Here is a 21177-nt window from a genome sequence, read left to right as displayed (position 1 = left end):
GCCGATCCACTGTGACCCTGATCAAGATAAAGCAGTTTTGATTAACTGACCACATTCAGCAATTAAATAAGACCTGAATTTTTAAACAGAAATTGTTTGCTGTTTCAGGTTTCTGCTGGTTTTCTCGTGCCTCGTCCTGTCTGTGTTTGCTACTATAAATGAATACAAAAAAAGCTCTGAGAGTGCACTGTACATTCTGGTAAGTATGTGAATAGTTTTGATTAATTTCTTTATTTTGCATGCATTTGCATATTGTATGAATAGATTATCCTCCCCAGATCTGTAGATTGTAGAAACAAGTCATCTGAAAGAAGGAGCTTCATTTGTATAACTGAAGCCACTGACGTGCTAAAATTAAATTCAAAACAAATTCTTAATCGTTTATTGGTTGCAAGTGTTTTATTTCTGGCAAATCATTTTATTTGTATAATTTTGGGGCTTGCTAACTGTTCTTAATAGCCACCTAAAGGAGAACCTCCAGAATCTTTTGAATAAGTACAAGGGACAAGTAAAAAAATCAGTACAGAGTAAGTGCATGGTGTGTAACAGGGCTGCACACACCTGCAAGAAAGGAAATAACTGGTCAAATTAAGAGGTAAAATATGATCGGGTAATTGGATACGGCAATTGGGAGACAAATTGAGGGGAAAATGCATACAAAATAAATACAGTGGTACTTTGAAACTCAACGACAATTGGTTCTGGGTTCTGAGTTTCAAGATATTTTTTCCCCATAAGGATGTATGGGAAACCTGTTAATGCGTCCCATGGTCCTGTGGACTTGCATATATTTTTGGCTTATGTAAGACAATGGGGTTGTTTTTGACAGTAATACACTAAAAATAGCACAAATATAATTAAAAACACTGAAATAAAAAGCTGATTCTTACAATTTCTCAGCTGTAACACAAGTTTAAAAGTGAAACAGTGAGGAAAATCCAGCTAAACACAGATACATGTTGAGTTTTCAGAGTGGATCTGAGGGTTATTCCACACAAATGCAGTTTTGTCTCATATGCACACTTTGATGATGTTTTACCGCACCACTCAAGCCGAGCGCTAAACAAAGCGACTGTTCATTGTTAAATTGAAATAAATAAATACATTAAAAAAAAACTAACTGAACACATTGAGTTTAAGGGTACAAATTTCTCAACAAAGGGCGTTTCAAAGATTTTGAGTTTAGGGGACGTTGAGTTACAAGGTACTACTGTAAATAAAAAGAACTACTGTTATTTTTAAGTATTGATTTTAACATTGATTTTGATGTTGAATTTATATCTTAACTAAATTTATTTTGTCAGGAAATAGTGATGATTGTGGTGTTTGGTGTGGAGTATATTTTGCGACTCTGGTCTGCTGGTTGCTGCTGCCGCTACAGAGGATGGAGAGGAAGGTTAAAATATGCCCGCAAGCCCTTCAGTGTTATAGGTAAGTCCAGCTGATGCCAGTTGGTGCTTTAATATTAATGTTCTTCTCTAACAACATCTCACTCATAGTGGATAAAAAACGTCTACTCACCCCTGTTACAATGGCAGGTTTTTGCAATGTCAAAACTTTTTCTACATTTAATGTGACCTATAATCTGTACAATTCAATTGAAAAACAAACTGAAATCTATTAGGGTAGTAAATAAAAAAATAAAAAAGTTAGTGTGGTTGCATAAATATGCACATCCTTAAACTAATACATTGTTAAAATATGTCAGATTGTGAGGGCATTTCCTGTGCACGGCCGTCCTCTGGTCACCCAACAGATTTTCAAATGGATTGGTCTCTCAGCTTTGACTGGGCCATACCAAAACTTTGATCTTCTTCTGGTGAAGCCATTCTTTTGTTGATGTGGAGAGCTGCTTTGGGTTGTCATGCCAACAGGTGAAATTCCTCTTCATCTTCAGCCTTTAGCAGAGGCCTGGAGGTTGTGTGCCTAAATTGACTGATATAAAGCTCCAGTTCCAGTTAAAGAAAAACACACCCAAACCATAATGCAACCACCACCATGCTTCACTGTTGGTATGGTGTTCTTTTGGTGATGTGCAGTGATGTTTTTGCTCCAAACATACCTTTTTTAATTATGACCAAAAAGGTCAACCTTGGTCTCATCAGACCATAATACATTTTCTCACATGTTTTTAGCAGACATGATGTAGGTTTTTACAAAATGTAACTGGGCTTGGATGTTTTTCTTGCCTCTCTATCCCTATAACCCAGGTAGATAAAGAATACAGGAGATTGTTGTCACATGTAGTACACAACCAGCTCCTTTAATATTGTTGTAGGCCTCTTGGCAGCCTCCTGGAAAAAAAACTAAACAATTTCAGTTTGTTTTTTAAGTAAATTACACAGATTATAGGGTGCATTCAAGGTGATTTTTACATCCACTGTATAATTCCATTCCTTACCTTCTCACACTTTCCTTGGTTCTCTCATGCTCTTTTCTCCTGAGACAAAGAAATGCCTTGCTTGTATTTTTGGGCTGATAAATGAGCAAAGTGACTTGGCATGCACTAACCTGAGTTTCTTGAGATAGCAGTTTAAAATGAACCACAGCAGAATAATAGCTGTTACTTGTGATGCCGAACTAGATGCATTTTTTTTTACACAGAGTAACTGCGGAGTCTCTCGGGCAAACAGGTCTCAATGGCAGAAATGAATTCTATCCATCACCTATGAGAAAAAATAATGACTCACTGGTTTTAATCTGAAATAAACATAATTTCCTGTGGGCCATTTGCAAATGACAGGGTCAGGACTAGCTATACATATTAACAAGCTCTGAGTTCTAGAGTCAGCAAAGAGAAAACTTTCTGTTAATAATATTACTATACAGTGTGACAGTATTATTGCACAGCATGTAGTGTGGTTGCTGTACAGCTCTCTGGGTCCTAAGAACATGGATTCGGTCCTGTTTGAATGTGGTATATCATGTTCTGTGGGTTTCCAGTAAGATTACTGGTACTTGCTACTATAAATTGTCCACTTATTGGTTGATGTCCAGCAATGAAAAGTCATTCTGTCCAGTGTTTCTGAAATTAATTATGGCCCTATTGCACCATTAATCAAGATGCATGAGTTATGGATAAAGCATGAAATGATAAGAAAAGCTTTAGAATAATCATTTCTGGTGCAAATATAACCCATGGTAATCCATCAATTATTAACTTATTATTTTACTATGTAGTATTTCTACCAGTGTGACATACAAACCAATGTCAGTACAGTATTACATTCTGCACTAGTCAGGCACATTGCTGGTGAACTGCTTTCAGGAAAGCCATAAATCTGATTCCACCTAGGGCCCCAGTAATGCTAGGATTGCCTTGAAATTAGCCACACATCTTTATATTCTAGTGGGAAAATGACTGTGATTATTTTAATAAACATATTTCCTTTTTGTATACTGTGGTGGTAAAACCTTTAATGAAATACCTCAAAGACGTAGAAAAGAGTTTTATTCTTGTCTGCAGAGAAGAATCACACTGACAAAGTCTCACATAGAAACTCAGTGTGCGATAAGAAGGAAGGAAAATAATCACCCTTTATACTCCCATCAGTGACCTTGTAGGACAGTGGAAGATTCCATCGTTAACAGAGATTTCTTAGCTAGAACATATGAACTGGTCAAAACCAGCTAGAACTGGGTTTTGGATGGCACACTATGTAACTGACATACTTTCCAGTAAAATTCTATTGTATCAGTTTTCCTGGAGTATAACAATCATGCCCTAAGCATATCTACACATTTGAAGTAGTAATTGATTATGTATTTATACTTCTACTGTAAATTAACATTTTGCCCCACTATACAAAATAAAGGAAATATGCTTATCTTTAATGCACTGATCAAAGATTGGTTCTGGACATGACGGGGGTTACACATGGTGATTTCTGTGCAGATATCATGGTGCTGTTTGCCTCTGTGGTTGTGCTAGCTGCTGGCTCGCAGGGTGTGTTTGCCACCTCAGCCATCAGGAGCCTCAGGTTTTTGCAGATCCTCAGGATGCTGCGCATGGACCGACGGGCTGGAACATGGAAACTATTGGGTTCAGTGGTCTACGCACATAGCAAGGTGTGTGTGTATTTGCAATAAAGAAACTTTAATGTTAGCTGAATGTTTTAGTTTTGTGGGCACTAGCATCCCTTTATGGTATAATGTAAGTGTAATGCTCATGTTATGTTATTTTTTGTCAGAAAATAACACATCTGTAAAGTAAACAAGTAAAGTGGTGCAACATCAGTGGGACTTAAAATTAATAAACCCATTACTGCAAAATTTTGCTTGCATAATTGCATACCTGTTAATCAGATGCGTCTCTAGAGTAGGGGCTGGTGGAGCAGTGTACAACACGATCAATAATTTGGTGTAACAATTTTCTTTATAACTAATATTGTTGTGCCTCTATTACATATGACGACACTATTGCTGTCCGATGAATTCCAAACATTTTCTTGTACCTGTTATGTAAGGCCAGTAATTTTTCTAGTAGTCTTCGTTTGTTGAGCATGGGGCTGGCCCGTCAGCATTTGTCTAACCAAATAAGTAGTTAAAAATACTTGTGCGCATTTTCTACATGCTTTCAGTAATGAGCTGTGGGGCACAAGTCTACACAAGTCTTGATACAAGCCTTTAACTGTATTTTGACCTGATATGTGGACTACTGGCTTTGTATAAAACATATTTCGAGTATGTTTTGTCAGCCAGCCTGCTATGTCCAACAGTAAAGCTGAAAAATGTAGCACACATAAAGCCAGCCAGTGTGTCTTTTTTTCAAATTGCAATGAGGGGAATACAAATGTCATTCCTTACACCCAGGGTTCAGGTTGAATTCTATGTTTTTGAACTTCTGGCTATGAAAGATTTAAGGGTTAAAATGCAAGCTCTCACATCATAAGAGCAAATAATGTAAGGAATGTCTTATTATGACTAAAATCTGTTAAATTTACCTAAATATGTTTCTTTCTATATGTAGGAGTTGATTACTGCATGGTACATCGGTTTCCTCTGTCTCATCCTGGCCTCTTTTCTGGTGTACTTAGTAGAGAAGGAAGATAATGACATGTTTGAGACCTACGCTGATGCTCTCTGGTGGGGTCTAGTAAGTATCGCAGCTAAAAACATTGGATTATATTTTTTCTGTTATACTCTTAAACTACCTAAATTATCAATAATTTTTATGCATTTGCGATCAGAAATATTCAGCACCCCCATAAAAGGTTTAATTGGTATTAGAGCATGTGCTTGAGATCATTGTCTAATTATCACCAATTATATGATACTTGTCATACGGTCAAAACATCCCTGCATCATCACTAACCCACCTCCATGCTTGACCGTGGGTATAGCATTTTTCTGGTGAAATGCCTCACCTTCCTTAATCCAGACAAACCGCTGATCCATATGGCCAAATGGCAAAGGTCCAATTTTAATTCACCTCTCCTTAGAACTGCCACCTAGAAATCTACAGGCCTATCCAATTTATTTCTGCCATATTCTTCTACCATGCATCATGAAGTCCTGCCATGAAATCCTTGGTTGTTTAGTGATCTTGTTATGGTTGCCACTGACACATTTGTCCAAGCCTTCATCAGATGGTCCTGTAAGAGGTTTTAGTATTGTGGGTTTTTTCTTCATTTTCCTGATGATGATGATGATGTTTTCAAGGCCTCTGGAGGAAAGTTTGGTATTTCATGGCCAGGCAGGTTTGCTGCTGTGTCATATGTTTGGAACTTTCAGACAGTACTACTAATGCTATTTCTAGGAATGTTCAAGTTCTTGAAAATCTTCTATACCGGTTGCCTTTTTGGTGCAGTGACATTATCTCTACTCTCAGCTTTGGTGACAGCTCCATAGTTTTCACTTTGGTTGCAACACACCTTGAGCACTTGAATTTAAGTGTTTATAAAACACATCACAGCTGCAGTACATTAAGGGTTTTTGTTGAGTTTACAATGGTTTAATCAAGTTGCAACCCAACTTTAGGTCATACAAACTAGGTTTTAGGATCAGCGAGATTTTGTAGTGGTTGAATAACTGTGACCTGTATTAACAAAATATCCTGCTACTCAATAATTTTCTGTGTTCAATTTCTTATCATCCAACTGCTAAACTGGGGAGATACAATATTTCCAATTGAAAATGCATAAATAAACTAAATAATTCTTGTTGAGTCTAATCAGACTGTTATATATGAATGGATTTTTAGATCCTGTGGTATTACATGAGCTAAATCTTCTTTCCTTAGATCACTTTAACGACTATTGGTTATGGGGACAAGTTTCCCATAACGTGGAATGGACGCCTGATTGCTGCAACCTTTACTTTGATTGGAGTGGCTTTTTTTGCTCTTCCAGCTGTGAGTACACAACATGGGTCCTGCAAAAGCAAAAGTCTCAAAAACTTTATCTCTGTGCCACTGTAAAATTTGTACAACTAAGAAAATTAGTTTGAGATGTTCTATTGTTGTCTGTTCTATAAACTGGTACCTCGGCCGTCTTTCTTTTATGTGTGAATAACTGCTTAAGCTACATGTCATGTTGCATTATTACATGGGGGTTAGTAATAAAATAAATGTTTAAATGGACAGACAGTCTTGATAGATAGATGGATATATAACTTTATTGTCATTGCACAGAGTACTATGAAATAAAGTGGCAATTCCAAATAGACAGATTAAACAAAGCTAAGTATAATGTGCACCGCAGCAGTGAATATAAAAATATAAATATAAAACATAAACCTGAGGTACAGTATACAATATTGAGAGGCAGGTGGACTTTGGGTCAATAAATGCAGCATCGCTCGTGCCAGTGCCTGCCAGCGGTCTTTGTGGGGTTAAAACTTGAATTTTAGCATATGGGCCTCTATATTAGCAGTTACCACCCATTGGTGTGGTGTGCTTTCAATACAGTTTGAGACTCTAGAATCCTCTCTGTTTGTTTGTTTGTTTATTTGGGATTTTAACGTCATGTTTTACACCCTTCGGGTACATCCACGACAGAATCGTCAGTCACTCGTCACACAAGATTCATCAGTTCACAAGTTTATATCAAACACAGTCATGAACAATTTATGTCATGGACATCTCCAGTTCACCTCACTTGCATGTCTTTGGACTGTGGGAGGAAACCGAAGCACCCGGAGGAAACCCAAGCAGACACGGGGAGAACATGCAAACTCCACACAGAAAGGACCCAGACCGCCCTACCTGGGGATGGAACCCAGGACCTTCTTGCTGTGAAGCGACAGTGCTACCCACTTAGCCACTGTGCCGCCCAGAATCCTCTCTGTAAATACAACCAGCAAAATAATCAGTTTAGATAATCATTCAAGATTATTATTAAATAGGTTAAACAAGTACTGATCAGGACTTATATAATACATCTTACTTTACAATAGCACCAGTGCTGCATCCAAACTAAGAGAAACCATTTAACCCAAAATCTAACCAATGAAGAGAAACTTAAGCCAAACTATGGGTTCTTGATAACTCTTCTTGGGTTCTTGATAACGTTATCTTCTCATGTCTCTTTCTCTTAGGGTATTCTGGGCTCAGGTTTTGCTCTAAAGGTTCAGGAGCAGCACAGGCAGAAGCACTTTGAAAAGCGCCGTAACCCCGCTGCAGGCCTTATTCAGGTAAATCACACCACCCACACCGAAATAAGTACATAAAGTGGGGTTAAACATTCAGTTTTGTTCTATATACTTTTTTTTATATACTCTTAGTGCACATATTCTTCCAATGTGCACATGCTTTTCGATTTTGCACTTATGACTATGAAATTTTTTTTTGTATTTATTCATTTAAACCAAGCATTACCACTTTGTTGCAAAGCCTTTGCTTTTTGCTATTTTAATAATTATCTTTTGCAATAATGTGGTTTCATTTCTCTTCTTCATTTTAATACCAGTGTTTCTCTAATGAACTTGCAGTTTTAATAACCTGCATACATTTTCACTGAAATTTAAACAAGAAAAATGGCTAGCAATGTAAGCGCCCTAACCGTCCATTTTTAATACCCAGACTTGAATTATTTTGGCTGAAGTAACATTACAGAACCTGTGAACATTAAGGAAACAATGCAAACACCTTAACCGTCCGTTTCAAATAACCAGTCTTGAATTATTTTGCCTGTATTTTGGCTAAATTACCGTTACAGATACAGAACCTGTGAACGTTAAGGAAACAAGGTGCACGCTTACCTGGACGTCCCGGCAAATCCGAGCGACCGCGAAACTCCGTCCCAAACGAAATAGGAAGAGCTCACTCATTCGGAGGAGGAGGGGCGCCTCGCACACGGCCGAAACGATCACCAGAGGAGAAAAGAACAGAACAACGCGATAGAGAACTGATTCGTGAGATCGGATGATTGGTAGCATAAAATAGCGTTATTGATATTACGTCATTGTATGTTTATTGTGTATATGGTAATTATTTATACACAAACTTTAAATAGCACTACCCTCGAGAAGGAAATGGTTCGACCCCGAACGAACTGGCGCGAATTTAAGCAGCTCATCATCCAGTATAGCGGTTGGATTCACTCATTCTGAATAAGGGAGCTGAGGGAAGGTCAATTCAGACTCTAGTGTTACAAGGACTAATTCTATCCCAGTACTCCTAGTAAAGGAAACTAAGGCAGCCCAATGTCATAAACGATCTGGCGTGATTAGACCCAGCTTTGTAAATATTGTATATTTATTAGTGATGGGAATTTCGGCTCCTTTTAGAGAGCCGGTTCTTTTTGCACGGCTCACTAAAAAGAGCCGGCTCTTTCGGCTCCCAAGTGGCTCCTTAGATTTTTTTTGTTGCTTAAATTAATTAATTACCAAATTACATGTAAAATGAATTACTAATGTAAAAAAACATTGTATCAAATGTTTATTATTTAAATTGCTTTATCTATATACTCAACATGGAACAGAGTGCTCCATCAATAAATTTTAAAATACAAAAACAAAGACCCATCTCAATTGGACAAAAAGATCTGATTGTTTATATTATTTGCACATTTGCATCTAGAGTGGGGCGGCACGGTGGCTAAGTGGTTGGCACTGTCGCCTCACAACAAGAAGGTCCTGGGTTCAATCCCCAGGTGAAGAGCCCGGGTCCTTTCTGTGTGGAGTTTGCATGTCTTTCCCATGTCCACGTGGATTTCCTCCGGGCGCTCCGGTTTCCTCCCACAGTCCAAAGACATGCAAGTGAGGTGAATGTTCCTGTCATGAATGTAACCAAAGTGTAAAACGTGACGTTAAAATCCTAATAAACAAAACAAAATAAACAAGCATCTAGAGTGAAACAACATTAACGAAGCATCACTCAACAAAATATAAATGAGAAACAAAAAGAAAAATCAGCATCCAGGTGACAGTATTTGTAAGTGTTTAGTGAAGATTAGCATTCAGAAAAACCAAGGAGCTCATCTTTGAGGGGTTGATCCTGTTTCTCCTTTCTGTTATGATCTGCCCTGTTTTGGAAAAGATTCTCTCTGATTCTCCCCCCTGCTCAGTGTAAAAACACAAACGCCACCACGTATCTTGACCAATCACTTGCGGTTTTGACAGAAAAAACCCCCCGAAAAAAACCGAATCGGCTCCCAATCAGGAGCCGGATCCCGTCGTTCACTTTAAAGAGCCGGCTCTTAGAGCCAGATCGTTCGCGACCGACCCATCACTAATATTTATATTTGTATTTAGTTTGGAGTGAATTGGAGCACATCTGAACACTGAATAAACACATCTGGTTGTAACTTCGATCCCTTTGCAGTGGTTTTTCTTGCTCCTCTCCTTGACTTCTATGACCACGAGGTTAACATCACATGCAAATTTGTTCTTCTTGTTTTAGCAGAGGAGTTTTGTGGGGGTGTATAAATGGAAATAATTGTGTCGCATTTTATTGCTTATTGTGTGTGTTGGAACTGTTGTTCCAACTTGGTCTGAGAGTGTGTTGTAAAATATGGGGAATTAAAGATGTGTTGTATATGTTGTGTCTAAATAAAAAGATTATTTAAAAATAGTTAAATAATTGATTTCGCGATTTGCACAGAAATGTCAAGGGCTATCTGCTTGGTTTGTGCTTTTTTGACTAGTACGGGTACATATGAACACAACTGCACAATCATAATTAGATAATAATTACAATAAGGGTTTAAAATGAGTAATTTCTCTTGAGAACATTTTCTTATACTATTTCTTTATGCAGATGTAATTATACATTTGGATGTTCATTCCTGTTGGCACTTTTTATTCTCACTTTAAACTATGGATGTATGTAGGATCTTTTGCACATCATTAAGTTTCTTTAGACTTGTACCTGTTTTGCATATTCTGAATGCCTTTGGTATTTAATACATTTTGCACAATTGCTGGGGTGGTCCTACTGAACTAGGTTCTCTCCATGTCTACAGTCACTTCTTGTAAAAGTTTTTTTTTTTTTTTCTCTTTCTCTATTAGTATTCAAGCTTTCAGGTGACTGATTAGGTCGTTCAATAAGTAAGCATGATGCTTCTCAATGGATTGGCACCCTGTCCAGGGTGTAATTTTGCCATGTGCCTGATATTTAAGAACGTTTTTAAGAGTGGGACTGAACTCAAAGTAACCATGACCAGAATAAAACAGATAGTACAAATCACACGAATAAAGTTCTGTGTTTATGTGTGTGTGTGTTTAATCATCAGGCTGCCTGGAGATTTTATGCAACAAATCTCAATAGAACAGACCTAATATCAACCTGGGACTTTTATGAGCAAACTGTGTCAGTCCCAATGTACAGGTACAGTATGCTTCTGCTAATAATTTAATGTATTTGTACTTTCACTGTCAACATGAACTGCAAAAGCAGCTTCATAGTTTATTTATTTTATTATCACATTATTTTTACAGAATTTAATGCTGGGTCATTCTTTAATGAGTGGCAAATCAGTCAAGAGAACGTTCAATGAATTAACTATATTTTTAGTTATATATTTGGCAATATCATTCAATTAATTATATTCTATTATTTTTATGGCTTGTAACTATTATTGCTTATTGTGCAATGTACCACTATTAATTTAAACCAACTGCTAAATTCTTTTAACCTTACAAACCTTTAAAGGTATCTGCAATCTGCATTGGGCCCAAGAACTTTATATCATTGCTGTTACTGAGCCAGCACTGCTCTATTCCCTTTTACTCTGCCAAATGTGGCTTGTCTCAATATCACCACGTTTACATTTTAGATATTAAATTAGTCATTGCTTCAAAAAAGTACAACTTTACAGTTTTCCCATTTATAAAATTTATCATAGGTTAATTCATCACAGCAGTATAATGATATGCAGACATGTCTGTATTCACAGATGGAACAAAAAAAACTGTACACAAAACTTAGTTCCTGTTTATTTAGAATGATATTCAAACTTGCCTGGACAATTGATGCCGTTTAAATGTTATATTTGCTTTAAATATAAAGGGGAAAGCAGATAGATGTCTGGGGAGGTTGAAGAAAATGTAATAGGATACCTTAAAGAACTTACCATAACTGCCACAAAGGGAATTTTGGACATATAATCATTTGGTCAATTTCAGATTATTTCAGAGAAAATTAAGGGCATATGGTATATTTATGGCCAAGTCTGTATCAGCATACCAGTTTATCGTTAAAAAACAAGATATCTCAAATAGTTGTATAAATAATATAAACACTATTATGTTTCCTTAAATGTACTAGCAAGTCTTTACATACATTATTATACAGTATGTACTGTTTTTGCAGTGTTGTGTGTTGTCAGGATTAAAAAAAAGTGAAATGCTATACATTATTAGAATGAGCTTACGGATGAACATGTATTGTATGAACCTATTCCTCAGGCTGATTCCTCCTCTTAATCAGCTGGACCTGCTGCGCAGTCTGAAGAGCAAATCTGGATTCAGGTTGGGACCTTATTTCTTTATATATTTTAACCTGGAGCCATAAGTACACTGTATATGTATTTTGTTCCTTTAAGCATTAGAAATGACAACTTCCACATTAGTATGCATTAAGTATTTTATACCAACAACTGTCTATGATAGTTATGATAGTTCTGTGGTGACATAGCCATCTCTTTAAAATACTGGATTGTGATCATCTTAATCTTGCAAGAAATCATACAAGTGTAATTTCTGTGATTGCTTTATTATCCTCTAACTATGGTTAAAATTTTGTTATCGTCCTTTTTCAAAGGGTAAAAGATTTTTTTAATCATAGCTCATGGCCATGGACGTTAATATGCACAGTTTGGCATGGAGGTATTTAATAGCTGCTTCCTGTGAGAGTTCTTGGCCTTACACAATGTCAGATGACTTATATAACCCCTGCCTTAATTGGCAATAAATCATTTCTCAGAAGACTTGTACTCAGACAGGGCATCTGCACAAGACTTATGTGCATGTCTTGCTAAGGATGTGACCTGCCTGTAATTGAGCCTTCTATTGTATTAGCATAAAACCCAGCTCAGCTGCAGCTCTGCACCCAGAGTACAGCTCACATCAGACATTGTTTTGGGTGTTTAGTGTTTAGTCAGTAAAAGACTGGTGCGGATATCACCATCACTACATGTGCTACTAAATGTGCTACAACATCCTTCTATTCTATGCCTGGCAAGAGAACATCTTAAATAGATGGACCATCTGAAATAAATGTCTTTAAGCATAGATACATTTTATATAGTTGGTCAAATACTAAATTCTGTCCTTTTGCCACCAAATTGTCACATTTATGTAACGTCAATCTTGACTAAGTAGCACTTTCTTTCAAAAACGGGACAACAAAAAATTAGTTGGACTGCTTGGGCAGCTTTTAAGGATGTCCTGTGATCTGACATACAGTATGTGCAGTAGTTACTCTTATACCTTTGCTAGGTTCTATGGCATCAGTATGGCAATAATTCCAGCAATGTGTGGTCTAACATTGGCTATTCATAATGTTATGGGTTCCATTTAAAAAACAGACTTACAATAAAGACTTACAGATTTAAAATAAACTAGTTTATTAAAGTTTAAAGCATTTTCTGTTTAACCAGATTGTACAACAAGACTTTCCCATATGTAACCCAGAGATCACAGTTAGCCCTGCAAGACAATGTTGTAATTAGTTATTCTTCAGATGTTAACTTATCCTTATGGACAAAGGGGGGAATAATTACAGATGTAACCCTGGTTTTCTAAGTTTTAAATTTACGAAAGGTAATCTAGAGGGGGTGAAAAGGGCCCTCAGGCCCCCCTCCTTGCTTCATTGCCATCTTGCTTTTAAATGGCCAGCTGTGTCACCATGTCCGTTGCTTGGGTAGGATAAGTGATGCAAGTGACTACATCGTGTCATGTATAGCTTGTTCACCAAAACAGTCACCTACAACTTATAGTCTGTACATTTTAAATGATTATGTAAGTTTTAGTTTGGTCACAATGCCTAAACATTTCAGTTCTCTTCATTGCTAATTGCTAATGATAGTTTTATTGTAAAGTTATGTGTGTTCCTCTGTCCCTCATTTAAAGGAAGGACTCTCAGCCTGAAGCTTCTCCCAGGTTGGTTAAAAATAACTAATGTTTTCACGAGTTTCTTGACTACAACTCCCAACAGACATACATTACAATAGTCATTCATGTGGTCTTTCAATTTTATGGGAGTTGCAGTTTCCACTTTCATTTAACATCAGCACTGAACACAAAGTCAATAAACTTGTCTCTGGGTATCTGATGTTATTCAAAATGGTTTATAGAGGGTTCAGTAGCACTTTATATTACAGTACTACTTCAAGTATTTACAAGGTGGTGACTCAATAACATTGATGTTTTCTGGTACTACATAATTTAACACCTAAGATACAAATCTGGGTATAAAATGCTACCAATTCTTTGTATTATTAATATGTTACATTGAAATCGTCTTTTACACTGCATACACCTTGTATAATACTGTACTGTAACATCAAGTGCACCTAAATTCAGTTTTAAGCATATCAATTTCTTAATTTTATAGATAATCCACCATTTTGACAAATCCTTTTACAATCTCTTGTCTCTTTCACCACCCACCTATCCACTATTGCAGTAGTGAGATTTCACACAAAGACACCCTCTGTGGGTGTTGCCCAAGAAGCCATAGGTACTGTTGCATACAGATACTAACGTTTGCACGTCCACGTTTCTCTTCAGCATTGGATCTGTCCTTTTCCTGTCCATGATTTCTAATTTCCAACCCTCTTTCTGAATCTACCTATTCAAACGTCTACTTTGCATCGTAACAGTTTGGAGACAGTCAACAGTCCAGTGCATTTAGTGCCCAGCCTGTTATAATGAAATTGTTGTCTAGATCCCATTTCTTGCAATTATGAACATTATAAAGCCAGAATGGGGGAGGGAGTGAACAAGGGTGGTGGATAGACAGACTTGTGTCTCTGAAGAGATTTTCAAATAGACAAAATGGGATTTTTACATATTACGTATGTGGTAAATACAATTATGAAACAGCACTCAACTATTCACTGGTTAGAAAACAGCCTCTTCACTTTCAGCATTACTGAAATGAAACCACTATTGGAAAGCCTCTTTTGTTCTGCTCCTTTTTCTTGCTTCCAGCAAAAATGCTTGCAGCTGGTGTCCTGCTCAAAACCCTTATTTACAGTTAAATTATGTGTGTAGTAATGAAATAATACCAAATTTGCACAAAATTCAGGCTGCAGAATTAAATAGTTGGATAGTTTAAATTCACACCTGCTTTAATAGATCTATGTGTATACTATACAGCAGGGGTGTCAAACTCATTTTCACTGAGGGCCACATCTGCATTGTGGTGGCCCTCACAGGGCTGATTGTAACATATCCTGCTGTGATTGCCTTTAAGTCTTGGACAATTTGTTGTTTTTCTTGGAGGCTAAATTCTGTGTTTGGTGTCAAAATGCCAAATTTATACTGTATATTTATAATGTATATCTACAGTGTATCACAAAAGTGAGTACACCCCTCACATTTCTGCAGATATTTAAGTATATCTTTTCATGGGACAACACTGACAAAATGACACTTTGACACAATGAAAAGTAGTCTGTGTGCAGCTTATATAACAGTGTAAATTTATTCTTCCCTCAAAATAACTCAATATACAGCCATTAATGTCTAAACCACCTGCAACAAAAGTGAATACACCCCTAAGAGACTACACCCCTAAATGTCCAAATTGAGCACTGCTTGTCATTTTCCCTCCAAAATGTCATGTGATTTGTTAGTGTTACTAGGTCTCAGGTGTGCATAGGAAGCAGGTGTGTTCAATTTAGTAGTACAGCTCTCACACTCTCTCATACTGGTCACTGAAAGTTCCAACATGGCACCTCATGGCAAAGAACTCTCTGAGGATCCTAAAAGACGAATTGTTGCGCTACATGAAGATGGCCAAGGCTACAAGAAGATTGCCAACACCCTGAAACTGAGCTGCAGCACAGTGGCCAAGATCATCCAGCGTTTTAAAAGAGCAGGGTCCACTCAGAACAGACCTCGCGTTGGTCGTCCAAAGAAGCTGAGTGCACGTGCTCAGCGTCACATCCAACTGCTGTCTTTGAAAGATAGGCGCAGGAGTGCTGTCAGCATTGCTGCAGAGATTGAAAAGGTGGGGGGTCAGCCTGTCAGTGCTCAGACCATACGCCGCACACTACATCAAATTGGTCTGCATGGCTGTCACCCCAGAAGGAAGCCTCTTCTGAAGTCTCTACACAAGAAAGCCCGCAAACAGTTTGCTGAAGACATGTCAACAAAGGACATGGATTACTGGAACCATGTCCTATGGTCTGATGAGACCAAGATTAATTTGTTTGGTTCAGATGGTCTCAAGCATGTGTGGCGGCAATCAGGTGAGGAGTACAAAGATAAGTGTGTCATGCCTACAGTCAAGCATGGTGGTGGGAATGCCATGGTCTGGGGCTGCATGAGTGCAGCAGGTGTTGGGGAGTTACATTTCATTGAGGGACACATGAACTCCAATATGTACTGTGAAATACTGAAGCAGAGCATGATCCCCTCCCTCCGGAAACTGGGTCGCAGGGCAGTGTTCCAGCATGATAATGACCCCAAACACACCTCTAAGACGACCACTGCTTTATTGAAGAGGCTGAGGGTAAAGGTGATGGACTGGCCAAGCATGTCTCCAGACCTAAACCCAATAGAACATCTTTGGGGCATCCTCAAGCGGAAGGTGGAGGAGCGCAAAGTCTCGAATATCCGCCAGCTCCGTGATGTCGTCATGGAGGAGTGGAAAAGCATTCCAGTGGCAACCTGTGAAGCTCTGGTAAACTCCATGCCCAGGAGAGTTAAGGCAGTTCTGGGAAATAATGATGGCCACACAAAATATTGACACTTCAGGAACTTTCACTAAGGGGTGTACTCACTTTTGTTGCCGGTGGTTTAGACATTAATGGCTGTATATTGAGTTATTTTGAGGGAAGAATAAATTTACACTGTTATATAAGCTGCACACAGACTACTTTTCATTGTGTCAAAGTGTCATTTTGTCAGTGTTGTCCCATGAAAAGATATACTTAAATATCTGCAGAAATGTGAGGGGTGTACTCACTTTTGTGATACACTGTACATTTATATTGTACTCCTTTACCACAGACACGGCCTCATAACACAAGAGACGTACCGGTTTCTCTTCTTGAAGCACAAACTTTTGAAGTATTCACTTTCCCGTCTTCACTTGTACCATCCTTCTGCTTAAATTTTCTCTTCTTGTACATTTTGGGATTATTTGTAATTATTTCTCAACATCATTTGTTGAAAAACAAACCGCCTCAGTTAAACATCGATGTGGAAACATCTTTGAGGGTCACAAAATCGGCATGCATTCAATCCCCAGCTCTGATAAGCTCTTATATTCTATTTGGTATATGCTAACAAGCTTGTGATGCCTCTCGTGTGGAATCTTTAACCATTTTTCTTGCACAAAGCTTCAAGCTCTCCAAGTGAGGATTGATTTTTCTTTTTTCTATGGGATTTAAATCTGGACCCTGAGGAGGCCACTCAAGGATATTCCAGGACTGATTCCTTAACCAAGCGTTGGTTGACTTAGAAGTGTGTTTGAGAGTCTTATCAATGTCATGATGCCAGGTACACAGACGGCCAGTTTCAGCAGCAGAAAAATGCTTGATCATGGGGATAGTATTTCTTGTTGTCTTGATGAGTTTGCTAAGGGGTCTGGACAGAATTTTGGGCTTTCTTCCATGGACAGGCAGATTTGCTGCTGCAACTTTCGGACAACACTCCCAATGATGTCTCTAGGAATGTTTAAGATTTTGGAAATCTACTTATAACAGTTGCCCTTCTGGTGCAATGAAATGATATTCTCTCTCAGCGTTGGTGACAGCTACTTAATTTTCACCATGGTTGTAACACACCTTGAACATTTGAATTTCGGGGTGTTTATTTAACACATCACAGCTGAAGCAAATCAAGGATTGTTCTTGATTCCCAATGAATTCATTATGTTGTAACCCACATTTAGGTCATGCAAACGAGCAGTACGTTTTAAGATCAGCAAAATTATGTATGAGGTTAATAATTGTGACATGACAGAATTAACAAAATATCTGCACCCTGCCTTTTGTGCTAGAGTTTTTGTTTATGAGAATTCAGTCAGTAAACAGTAGTGACAACTTGGTTTTGTAGCTGTCACGGACTCCCTTCATTGTCGGGTTTTGTACATGGGTGGTGTAGCAGCTTTCTTGTTGTTTTGCAATTACTGGTTTCTTCTTTCCCCTGTCTGATTCCGGTGGTGAGCATTTAGCTTACTATCATAAGTGGACTGAGTAGCTGGCAGAGTCACACCCAACTCTTTTCCTGTGTTTCCTGGTGATTGTGACATGAATTGCAGTGTTATTGATCCAGTAATGCAGTCTCCTGTCTTTAATATTCTCGAATCCTATTTTACACTGCGGCTGTGTGGTTTATTTTGTTCATTCAGTAATTAAAGTTTTCATTTCTTTTGTGTGTGTGGCTTTTCAGCCAAGTCTTGTTTTGCCTTGGTTATGTCTCCTGTAATTGGGTTCATAAAATCTTAGGTGCGGTATTACATTCTGTCATGAGGCTCCCACCATCCCATGATGATTTTACTTAGTATTATAATATTATTAATTACTTTAATATACTTAAAATTATTAAGGTCATACAGCTTACAACATGTATGCAATGTATGTGTTGTTCTTTTTCAGTATGGAAACATTGTGCATTTTCAGCATGTCCTGTATTCCCTTTCTTTCAGCATGCTTTAACATGCATGAGTTCTGTTGCTCTGTTCTTTTAATGCATCATCTATGGCTTTGGCAGCATGAGGGAATTGCATGGCATATTTGTGAAGGAGGATCATTTTAAATGTTTTTGTCAATTTAACAAAAACATTATTTACAATGAAATTATACAAAGACTAAAATGGTTTGCCTTTAACTACATACATGTTTTCATAAAGCTAATTTATCAAGTAATAAAATAATCTTTTATAATGGCACTTTAATTGATGTCACTCCTGGTAAAGATGAGAAAAAAGGTTAAATGAAATCCATCTATTAGTAAATTAGTTTAATCTCACATTAAACAAACGAGTAAAAATCCAACCAACTTTTAATTGATGGCATAACTGTATGCCATTATGGGCATTTACATGCTAGTACCTATTTTTTTTAGTTTTTCACTGAATTACACTGGTCAACACACTTTTGACTAAGTTTTTGACAAAGACTAAGATAATTTAACCTCTGTGTCATCTCATATACTGTATATACATCCCAGTAAAACCAGAAGTCATGGATTTCTGCTTTAAAGTTCCTAGACTCACTGATCAACTTAAAAAAGTAAAATTTAACTGGAAAAAAAATGCTTGTTACATTGTTTCCTTTTACAATGTTTATATAGTGGTGACAGTAAACATCTGGCATAGTATATACAGTATATATACTATAAAAAATAATTATTCATTGATGAGGGATTGTTTTATTTAAATAAGTTCAATTCAATTAAAGGATGGAAGTTTCTATATTTTTAGTGTGAGATGAAGCTTATTCACCAAAAGCTGAATTTTTATAACCATTTATACTTATCTTTACCAGTAATTGTGGAGGTAACTGTATAGTAATTTTTTTTGGTTTGAAATTATGATTTTTGCGATTCTGCCTGGAATCTGTCATGTTGGTGGAAAATTAAATAACGGATACCTGTTTTATGTCAAAAGCCTAATATTATCACAATAAACCAACAGCTAGATTAAAGGTCTTTTGAGATGTGTAAAATCAATTGTTTAGCATTTTAATGAATAGTTTGTATACCTTTACACTTTTCTTGGAATATGCTTACTAAGAATGTTTCCATATCACCATTTTCCATTGTCATTCCTAATAGCAGCTCAGTTTGATAACTGCCAGTATTGTACACACACTTGTATTTGTTGCAGGTAGACAGGAATGGGATTTAAGGGCCCAACCTTTATAGATTAATTCTTATTCTTAATTCTTATTTTTATATAAAGTATTATTCATTCTTATTTTTAAGTCTAAATGTAATAATAATAACAAATAAAAATAATTCAAAAATACATTTATTAGGGTTTTTACATAGTTGATTATTTATTAAGCATAGACAAAACTGCTCATGAAATCAATATCCTGTTTTAATCAAATTATGGTGTGCTCAAGTTTAATTATAACTTAACTATAACTTATAAACTTTGCTTAACTGGAGTATGAATATGATGAAACACGTTTGGAACTCTCGGATTAACACAGGAATTGTTTGATATTTTACTAAATAAATTTGACAAAAATGCTGACTTTGTCAACCTACATTTAGGTCACAAATATACACAAATACAGTAAATATATAGGAAAATAAATACATAAAAAAGTCTGGAAAAAAGTCTGAAGCTGTATTTTGCCTTGAAACAGGACACATGAATTTTCCCTCCATGCATTGTAAAAAAGGATGGTTAGAAAAGAAAAAATCTCAGAGGAACACAGACAATTTTAGGGTCAGCAAATCTTAACAAATTTATGTATAATAATAAAGTATGAATAACAATACCCAGTATAAATAATAATAATTGCCATACAGATTCTGTAGATACAGTTTATCAGATTCATTGTTATAGCAAATCCAAATATATTTACAAACTGTTAATATCAACCTAATATGTCACACTCCGTAATTCCCACCCCCAATAAACTCACAGTACACACAGTATATAACTAAACAAATACTAAGTCTCTTTTAACGTCTCACAGATGATTAATATTTCCACCATCATTCCACATGTTAAATAAACTTCATGCTTGTCCAAAACTTCCCATTACCTCAGCAAACTTGTTCAAATGCTTAATAGTCTGTAATCTAAATGTTTAATTTAAATTTGTTTGCTTTTATCCCAAAAATGCTTCCTACCCAGCCGTAAACCAAGCCTAAAGGATAAACCCATCTCCAGTCCTTCAAAGACCACTGGGGGGAAGGACACCAAATCACCTGGAGCAGAAGAAGGAGCAGCAGATAGTCCAAGCAAAGTGCCAAAGAGCTGGAGCTTCACTGAGAGAAAAAGCTCCAAACACTCTCTAAAGATCAAAGATGGTCGTCCCACAGAAGGTCAGAGTTTATTTATTTTTTTAAATGTATTTTAAGTTGGGCACTGGATTCAAATAGAGGAGGCACAAACTATAGCACTATACAGGTGAAAAAGAAACCCTGATGTGTGATGACCATGAATCCTGCTGCATAGAAACTGAGAAACTAATTGAGTGTTTAGCCACAATATTGGACCTATGTTGGGCTGGTTATATTCAGTGTATGTCAAAAATTACAAGTGAGCTTCCTGGAAGCCTGATAATACAGCTGGAGTGGATCAACATGGGTCATGAAGACCAGAATTTATTCCTCACCTCCAGTCACTGTTTGTTAGGAGCTACGCTTTATAAACACCATCTGTGTGGTTTGTCATTTGTCGATTAACACTGGAAGAAGTGCTACATTTTACCATCAACACATGTTCAGTGATTACATTTACAATTCCTTCTCTGATTCTACTCTTACATTGTACTTTTTAAATAAGTCAGTGGATTTACATTTTCTCTACAATAGTGTTTATTAAAAGGTACACACGAATGTCCACTCTTAGACCAAATTTGTCATCTTCATACC

At 37.0% G+C, this 21177-nt stretch overlaps 1 protein-coding gene across 5 annotated transcripts in view; it reads left to right on the top strand.

Moving 5' to 3' along the window:
* kcnq2a (potassium voltage-gated channel, KQT-like subfamily, member 2a) overlaps positions 1 to 21177 on the top strand; it is a 51958-nt gene that overhangs the window by 17259 nt on the left and 13522 nt on the right. For 2 of the 5 annotated variants that reach the window (XM_062998386.1, XM_062998384.1), the window contains exons 2-11: positions 109 to 199; positions 1305 to 1431; positions 3896 to 4068; positions 4970 to 5095; positions 6242 to 6352; positions 7537 to 7632; positions 10674 to 10768; positions 11848 to 11910; positions 13513 to 13542; positions 20435 to 20625. In XM_062998386.1, the coding sequence (XP_062854456.1) occupies positions 109 to 199; positions 1305 to 1431; positions 3896 to 4068; positions 4970 to 5095; positions 6242 to 6352; positions 7537 to 7632; positions 10674 to 10768; positions 11848 to 11910; positions 13513 to 13542; positions 20435 to 20625 (1103 nt within the window). Of the gene's footprint in view, positions 1 to 108; positions 200 to 1304; positions 1432 to 3895; positions 4069 to 4969; positions 5096 to 6241; positions 6353 to 7536; positions 7633 to 10673; positions 10769 to 11808; positions 11911 to 13512; positions 13543 to 14068; positions 14123 to 20434; positions 20632 to 21177 lie in introns of all 5 variants that reach the window. The other 3 variants (XM_062998382.1, XM_062998383.1, XM_062998385.1) reach the window with 3 other exon arrangements.

The sequence above is a fragment of the Trichomycterus rosablanca genome, chromosome 7 (assembly GCF_030014385.1).
Source record: "Trichomycterus rosablanca isolate fTriRos1 chromosome 7, fTriRos1.hap1, whole genome shotgun sequence".
In the NCBI taxonomy this organism is placed as follows: Eukaryota; Metazoa; Chordata; class Actinopteri; order Siluriformes; family Trichomycteridae; genus Trichomycterus; species Trichomycterus rosablanca.
Note: the sequence above shows the minus strand (reverse complement) of the source record. Positions and strands in the feature narration are given on the sequence as shown.